We start from the raw sequence: 8,074 nt of genomic DNA, 5'->3' as shown, positions 1-8,074 counted from the left end.
AACTATTGTGTCTTGAAATCAACTTAATATGTCTTTCAATAGGGTTTGGTTCATATCAGCCATATATTAACATATTGTCGGTAACACTTCATTTTACAGTTCCGCAAATTTCAAGTTCTTTCAATTTCTTTGTAATTACTGCCAAATTACCCAAATATTTACCTAAAATGTTATCAAAAATGACTTACTATAAACATTATATACTAATTATATTCCACTATTTCCCAATACCTGGTAATTTATTTAATACATTTCCAGGAAAAGAATACAAAGTTAATCGATATGCTTTATTTCCATGTCTGCTGGTAAATAGATAATAAATAGCAAATATTTTATTTGAAATTTCTTTAATATCTCCCTAAATCATTACATTAGCTACCAGGTTACATTTGTGTAAACAATAAGTCACATAATGGTGAGATTTGTGCCTGATCAGAAGTGTCTTCTATTAGTTTTAGTTTTCCACTGCCGCTTCTCAAGCCCAAGGGCCCTATTTTAACAATTCTATGCTATTTTAGCATAGAATTATTAAATCATGTTTATAATGAAGTCATTTTTGATCAAATTGAGGTAAATATTGGGGTAACTTGACAGTAATTCCAAAGAAATTTCAAATAAGTTACTTGCTAATTATCTCCTAATTACCATGAAATTTGTAAAATAAAGTGTTACCGCATTGTCTTTTGATCGTGTTTCTGCTGTGAAATTACACCACAGATTCAGTCTTCAGTGAATCTGATAAATACTCTGTCAAAAGGCATGGATTAGTCTAATTCAGTTTTTTATCAAGGCCTAAAAACACTTGAAGTGTGGGTCACTAACTTTTGTCTCTGAAATGCACATTTGCACTTTATTTATGACTTTGACCTTTATCCCCTTTTCAAATAACACCAGTGTGATATAACCTTGTAGCAAAAATGATGTCATTTTGGTTGCCATTTGCAGGAGTATGATTTTCCAGAGCTAACACACCAGTATGAGGTTATGGTCCTTTGACAGCTCGGCTCACATGTGGCTTTAACACGTGTGAGGCATTTCTTTGACAGCTACACTAGCCAGCCCTCTGGACACTGAAAACAAAGGCCAGGCTTTGTAGAAAGGTCTGGCGTGTGTCTGTGTGTGTGTTGTGTGGGGCTTAGCTCACGTGATTTAGTTCAGTTTAAATGAAAGCTGAGAGTATGTTAAATGTCAGCGTCAGCCTGGAGGTTCTGACTGGGCAAACGAATTACTGAAGACATTGACTTACATCCAGACCCTGCAGGGAATGGGATGTGAAATCCTTAAACGTTTAAGACCTTTATGATATATGATAGTCTGTTAAATGATGCTGAGTCGTGAATTTTTAATGCCATTCTCAATTATATTTTATTGACAGGAAACACTGCGGATTTGTTTGGGAGCAGTTTAATTTCACACAGATGTTGAATATGATGGTCTGAAGAAGATGGAAAAGCATCTGTTCAGCTATTGTTACATAGAGAATATTTCAAACAATTATCCATCGGTCATACAGTAAAACATGAGTACATGTGTGAAGTTCTTTCTGAGCCTTTGTCGAATGTAGACGCAAGTTTCGACGTACAGTGTGTTAACTCCTGGGCTGATCAGTTTGTTTAAATGCGGTCACAGAAAGCAGGCTGTGGGCTTCTAGTGTACTTTTTAAAAATTTCTTACATGCAAATATCAGCCGATTAGACTGTTATCAGGCCATCATAGGCCTTATCGGTCGCTATAAGCACCATAGATATGGGTCAATAGGGGCCTACACCGAAAGAAGGTATAGAAGAACACGACAGCGACCGCTAGTGACCGTAGTAATTATGACAGGAGCAGAAGCAGAAGTCAGGCGCTGTAGTATAGACACAAATGAGGTGGAGGTCTGGCAGCACAATGTTTTTCCCTAAACTTAAGTAAGTTTTTGTTGCCTAAACCTAAAAAAGTTTTAGTTTTGTTGCCTAAACCTGAAGAAGCGTATTTGTGTGTGTTCAAACGTAACATTTAATGCAGTTTTACGTGTTAGAACTTGTTGCTTTTAAGTTTCGCTTTTTTAGAACATAGTAGGCGTAGTAGGCCCCTAATGACCCACATCTCTGGTGCTTATAGCGACTGATAACGCCTATTTAATGGCCTGATAACAGTCGAATCAGATGCAAATACGGACCACAATGATATATTAAATGATAAATACATATTAAGCAAAATATTTTAGGGTGATTTAAGTTCTCATAAAGATGTCTGACCATGCTGGGGTTTTGCACATTTTAGCCCATTTACCATAAATCAAGTATGCCTTATACTAGTACTGACAAATTACAGTACAGTATGAGAATGTACTTGTACTGTATACAGTATTTGTGACAAAGTTCTGCTACAACTGCATGGCACACTGTCAAAAGTCCAAATTTTTGGGACATGTATTTTAAAATTTTGTCAGAGAGGAATGGTACATTCATGCGCTATTTTTAAAAAATATTTTTATTTTATTTTATGTATATATTTATATTTTATATTCATATATATTTATATGTGCACTCTGAACTGCAACTTCTGCACAAAAAAATTCCCTCGGGATAGATAACGTTCTATATTACCCTATTATATGGATTGTAAAAACAAACTGCATTTTTCTTTTCATCTTTTGACATGTAATTTATTCATACCTGCGACAATAGCATAGCTTGTGAATACAATGCTGTTTGGAAGTTGACTCTTATATGTAGAGCTAAAAAAGCCACACAAGACATTTTGTATATGTGATTTGTGAGAAATGGCAAAAACATGTAAAACTACCAGTATGACCCTTTGGTGTGTAATGCAGCAGTCACACTAAAAGTGCATTTTGTGCAACCAGCAACACAAAAACAAGACAATTAAGGTTTTTTTCAATTAAATGTTGTCAATGTCTGCTTAATAATCAAATCCCTTTATATACTTTAACTTTACACAATTCAAATAATATTTTTCTCATATTTTTCTGTGTTTATCTACCTCCGATTCAGTCCCAAAGCGACCCAAACACTCGTCGGCTGCCTCAGATGGAGAGAGTCAGCCTCTTCTTCATGTAAAGAAAAGCAAGGTATGTAGCTCCTCCTAAAATGCCTATCAGCAGAGTGGTGCCAAGAATAACCGGCGCGTTCTTCCTGGCCACGCGGAACGCCACAGGAAGGACGGCCGAGATCAGGATGTTGTTGACGTGGCCCAGCACTCTCCTAAAGGCTGGGCGCTCTACCACACGCTCGTAGTATGTCTCCAGGTTCACGCGGTTACCGTTGCCCCAGAAGCGGCGGGAGAGGCCGATGAACTTGAGGCGGTGTAAGGTGACTGCCAGAGAGACGTCGGCCATGCTGAAGAAATCACCACATAGCCAGGGATGACTGCCTTCTTCTACAGGTGGAAGAGAGGGAGTACGTAAGAGAAACAGATAACATTTAAACTGCTACTGCCATCTAATTTTGACTGTGTTGTAAGAGCCACTACTGTTAATATTATAATCATAAAAAATGTAATAGTGTCTTTTATTGTATGTCTCTTAAGTGGTTGCTAAGAGACAAGCTGTTGTGGTTGTGTACCTGGTGTTTCTTCCACCCTCCTCTGAAGCTCTGTTTCGACCTGGTCCATCACACCCTCCAGTTCATCCAGAAGCTTCTTCAGGTACTTCATGTTGTCATGGTCAAACAACTTGGACTGCAGAAACATTTGCATATGGATTCATTAGTGCACTTACTTCTATTACACATTGTAGAGAGAAAATCATGCCAAAAATATGGGGATTAAAATTTTCAGGCTGGTCTGCCAAACAGCGCCACACATAGGTTTATTAAGCCTTCATTTTATGCATTTTTAAGGTGATAATTTTGCAGAGAAATCATTGCCATAACACCTACATAATACCCCAAAAATGCATACTGCACACAGCGGCATCTACAAACAAAAAGTGTTTTTTCAGCTGTAGTTTGTTTAAGAAAATAAACTTTATTTTGGTTATTTACAAGTATCTACTGCTCCATCTACAATTAATAGTATTTAAATCAGTATAATTGCATTAATTTACAATTTAATACATTTTAATATGTGATTTAAAGCCACATCAAAACACAAAAGCTGAGTTGGCAGTTGCAGCTACTTTGCTTAACTAGTTTAGCAGAAATTCAGTTTTTTTTTTGTTTTCCATCATGACTAGATTTAGCTACTGTCTCACTTAATTATGTGGAATAACAAACTGAATTGCATCTTGGTTCATCAAAATGGACACAATTCTGTCACAAATAACAATGTGCGATTTGAGGGGGGATGACGGGGGACGCCATCCCCCTTGTTAGCAGGTTGAGGTTTGTGCAAGTTAGAATCTATGGCCCCGACCACGGCTGTGAAACATCAGTAGCCTAACTGTGTTGTGTATTTAATTAAACCCATGGCGCTGTCCGTGGTGCTGAAGTAGCAGACGGATTTGTAATTGCGACTTTTTCTCTGAGTCCCACCCTTCTGTCAGTTTCAGCTTGGATCTATAATATTAAAACATTCTCTATATAGTTTAGAGGGGTGTTGTAATATATAGGCTATAGTCAACTATGTCAATATGAGAGTTAAAGGAATCACATACTGATATACTTTCTTATTTTACAATTAACCAAGTATCTGATGTGCATAGATTAATACAGGACAGTTAACATTTTGAGTTCCACAACAATCCTGTTTAATATGGTATTTACCTAAATATACACGTGTTAGGCGATTCATTGTTCTTCAAATAGGCTAATTGTCCTTTTCCTTAAAAAGACAAATATATGCTCCAGTTTTATTTTGAAGGAGTACATTGATTGTAAGAAACAAAACAGTTACTGGGAATAAGCATACTCGAGTTTAGGGTGGCTGGACACCCCTTGACGGCACCGCTGTGTTACAAAAAGAACAACAGTTTTGCTTACTTGACACTCTGCTAACTCTAATAAACTGAATAACTTACTTTCAAGCGCCTCTGTTTTGCTATGTAAGCATCTTTGAGCTCTGGGTTCTGCTCTGCCAGCTTCTTCAGCTCTGACTGTGTGTTTCCGATCTGTGCTGTCACACAAAAACACAGCGTCATGTTAGAGACAATGAATTATACCGTGATTTTCATCATTACGAAACTTTAATGTGGAAATGAATCCTTTCACACAGAAAAAAAATCCATTATGATAGTATCAGATTGTGTGCGAGTGTGTAGAAGGCTGTATAAAACTACTCGAGTGCATCACAGCATGTCTTACTTCGTATACATGTGGCAGCGTATGCTGGTATGTGGGAGTCCACCGTGATCTCAGGGTGAAGGATGCAGCCATGGGTGTAGGCATCCATCTGCAGTGAGTCCAGCAGCTCTCTGTAGTGCTGCACTCTGTGGTAGTACGTACTGCCCTCTTCAGGGATCAGTTTGGGTGTGCCTTCTGGAGACAAACAAGTCATGAAAAGGAAGGAAGAATGGTGTTAGGTGTCATTTTGTTTCCTTACAACTTTCCTCAAAAGGGAATCAAAGTGGTTTTATACACAGTGAGTTTGCCTAGAGGAGAAGGGTTAGGAAAAGTTGTGTTTTTATTTTTTTAATCATATAACAGGAAGGTATTTAAACATATTTTTCTTAAATAGCTGCATGCTTACCAGATTTTCTCTCCCTTTAAGGCGACTGGATGAGACTCTTACAACAAAGCTATCATGGATCAGAGCAAACCAAGAGAAAATGGGAAATTAAAAAAAAATACTGAACAAATGATTGAAAAATCAACAAATGCACAAAATGAAAATTAAAAAATATATATATATAAAATCAAATATTCAACAAAAAAATACTGAAAGAGGAAAACAATGTCTGAAAACAAGTAGGAAACTCAGTTGAATGGAGCCCAACTTGTACCTATCCAGCCTTGTTATAATGGATTAAAGCAGTTGTTTAGTCTCACCATCATTGAAACTCTGCTCCAGGTAGTCCATAATCTGTGTGGGGTCACAGATGATGTTTTCATTGTGGACCAGGACTGGCACCTCACCGGTGGGATTCAGATGCATGAACCAGGGCTCGTTGTGTTCACTGAGCGGTAGGCTCACGTCGTACTCCTCACAGTGCAGACCTTTCTCTGCTACGGCCAGACGCACCTGCACAACAACAACAACACCTTTAGATATCTACCTGTGGAACTATAAATAATTTAATCTTTGTCTCTTGATGATGAAAGATGTCTGGTATCATAGTTTCTGACCTTTTTGCTCTCTTGAAGCTATCAATTATATTGTTATATTGCATCCCCACAGCCAACCAGATCACAATACAATGACTGCCACCTCAACCTTGACATAAAACAAGAAACCCGCCAACCCCTACCAGAAAATGTAGGTCCCACTTAAGAATATATTTCCTCTCAGTTAGTCTTTAGCACATATTACGTCTAAAAAAACAGATGTGCTATGTTAGGTTAGGTTGCATTCCAATCACATTGCCAGCTTAAATAATTGTCATTTTAATGGAAGTAACAACAACAACAAACACAACAATCACATGACAACACAATGGACAAGAATATCAAATAATATATATAAAAAAATTAGGTACATGAATGTAGTGTTTTATAAGAGTTATTGTTGGTAATGTGCTGATTTGAACACTCTCAAAGACTCAGAATGATGCTGATTCAAGTATTTGCATTTCTGAACTTGTGTTTTTCCCTGAAGGAAATAGATAGATAGATAGATAGATAGATAGATAGATAGATAGATAGATAGATAGTAACTTTATTGATCCCAAGGGAAATTCAAGTTTCCAGCATCACAGTTCCATAGTGCAAAAACATGTTAGTAAAAAGGCAGTAAAAAAGTTAGTAGTACAAAGTACAAAAAAAAAAAATACCAGATATAAAAATACAAGGAGATGAAGAAAACTGTTAAAACTGAATATAGTGCAGGGTAACAGCTGTGATACACGACTATTAAACAAGTGAATATAGTGCAGAAGAGACTGTTAAAAGTGAGTATAGTGCATTATTATCTGTCCTGCAGACCGTCCTCCTTTGTATATATAGTATATAATACAGTGTTCATAAGAAAGGGATACTTATTTCTAGGGATAATACAGAAGAATGATCCTGAAAGACACTTTAAATTTCCAGATGTTCTTCCAGTTGTGGCCAGATGTAAGACCACAACAGAGAATCTTTTTGCAATTAAGTACAAATGATATGTTTTTTTCTCTGAGGGGAGAGAGTGTAACTAGGATGTCTAAATATCTTATTATTGTTGTTATTGTTGTTATTATAACACCAGAGAGATGTTACTAGTCCATCCTGTGTTGAGGAGCTGTCCACCAGAGCGTGGTGCTGAAACGTTCAGACGCTCACTCACCTTCTGGGAGTTGAAGGACTGCGTCCAGTGATAAAGGGTCAGCTTGGATTCGCTTTGTTTTGCGACTGTGTCACATCCCTGATGTGCATCTTGCTCTGGGTCCGTCTCTAGAAGAGCTGTTTTCTCTTCTTGAGATTCAGGGCTGCTTTCGGACGCCATCTTATCTGTTAGTATGTTAGGGGACAAGTGAGGGCAGCAGACCCAGATCCCAGATCACACATCACAGTCAACAGAGAACAGAGAGCTCCTCCTACTGGCGAGGAGGGGACATTATAATACACTTCATCATTAATCAGAATTATACAGAACAAACTGTTAAAAAATATACATTTATTTTGCTTTGGGCTATTCATATTTACATTTAGTATAAACATTCTTCTTCTTCTTCTTTAGTGTGTAGCTTCAAGTATTTTTTTCCTAGTTGTTCTTGTACTGGTGTTTTTTAAGTGCAATGATTAATTAAAGAGAACATCAAAAGACTTCTTCTTCTTCTTCTTCTTCTTCTTCCTCGTCTTCTTTTTCTCCTTTTCTTTCTTTATTCTTTTGTTTCTTTCTTCTTCTTTTTCTTTCTTTCTTTCTTTCTTCTTCTTTTTCCTTTCTTTATATCTTTCTTCTTCTTTTCTTTCTTTCTGTCTTTCTCTCTTTCTTTCTTTCTTCTTCTTTGCTTTTTCTTCTTTTTCCTTTCTTTCTATCTTTCTTCTTTTTTATTTTT

The 8,074-nt window shown here is 37.0% G+C and overlaps 1 protein-coding gene across 2 annotated transcripts; it reads right to left on the bottom strand.

Moving 5' to 3' along the window:
• Positions 1 to 2,021: 2,021 nt before the first annotated feature.
• Positions 2,022 to 7,551, bottom strand: gdap1 (ganglioside induced differentiation associated protein 1). 2 transcript variants are annotated; one of them, XM_037756222.1, is made up of 6 exons: positions 7,363 to 7,551; positions 5,931 to 6,123; positions 5,247 to 5,417; positions 4,964 to 5,058; positions 3,570 to 3,684; positions 2,022 to 3,384 (listed from the first exon to the last, which is right to left on the bottom strand). In XM_037756222.1, the coding sequence occupies exons 1-6, from the start codon at positions 7,519 to 7,521 to the stop codon at positions 3,032 to 3,034; spliced, it is 1,086 nt and encodes a 361-aa protein (XP_037612150.1). In that variant the 5' UTR covers positions 7,522 to 7,551; the 3' UTR covers positions 2,022 to 3,031. The 2 variants fall into 2 exon arrangements, with proteins under 2 accessions (XP_037612150.1, XP_037612149.1); XM_037756221.1 differs by having other exon boundaries at positions 5,247 to 5,420; positions 7,363 to 7,550.
• Positions 7,552 to 8,074: the final 523 nt, after the last annotated feature.

Source organism: Sebastes umbrosus, chromosome 21 (genome assembly GCF_015220745.1).
Source record: "Sebastes umbrosus isolate fSebUmb1 chromosome 21, fSebUmb1.pri, whole genome shotgun sequence".
NCBI lineage: Eukaryota > Metazoa > Chordata > Actinopteri > Perciformes > Sebastidae > Sebastes > Sebastes umbrosus.
The sequence above is the reverse complement of the archived record's forward strand: the minus strand, read 5'-3'. Positions and strand labels throughout refer to the sequence as shown.

Coding starts and splice junctions, on each gene's coding strand:
- gdap1 (XM_037756221.1), bottom strand. CDS start 7,521: ATGGCGTCCGAAAGCAGCCCTGAATCTCAAGAAGAGAAAACAGCTCTT. Junction 5,059..5,246: donor CGCTGCCACATGTATACGAA/GTAAGACATGCT, acceptor TTTGTGTGACAG/CACAGATCGGAAACACACAG. Junction 3,385..3,569: donor GAGGGTGGAAGAAACACCAG/GTACACAACCAC, acceptor TTCCACCTGTAG/AAGAAGGCAGTCATCCCTGG.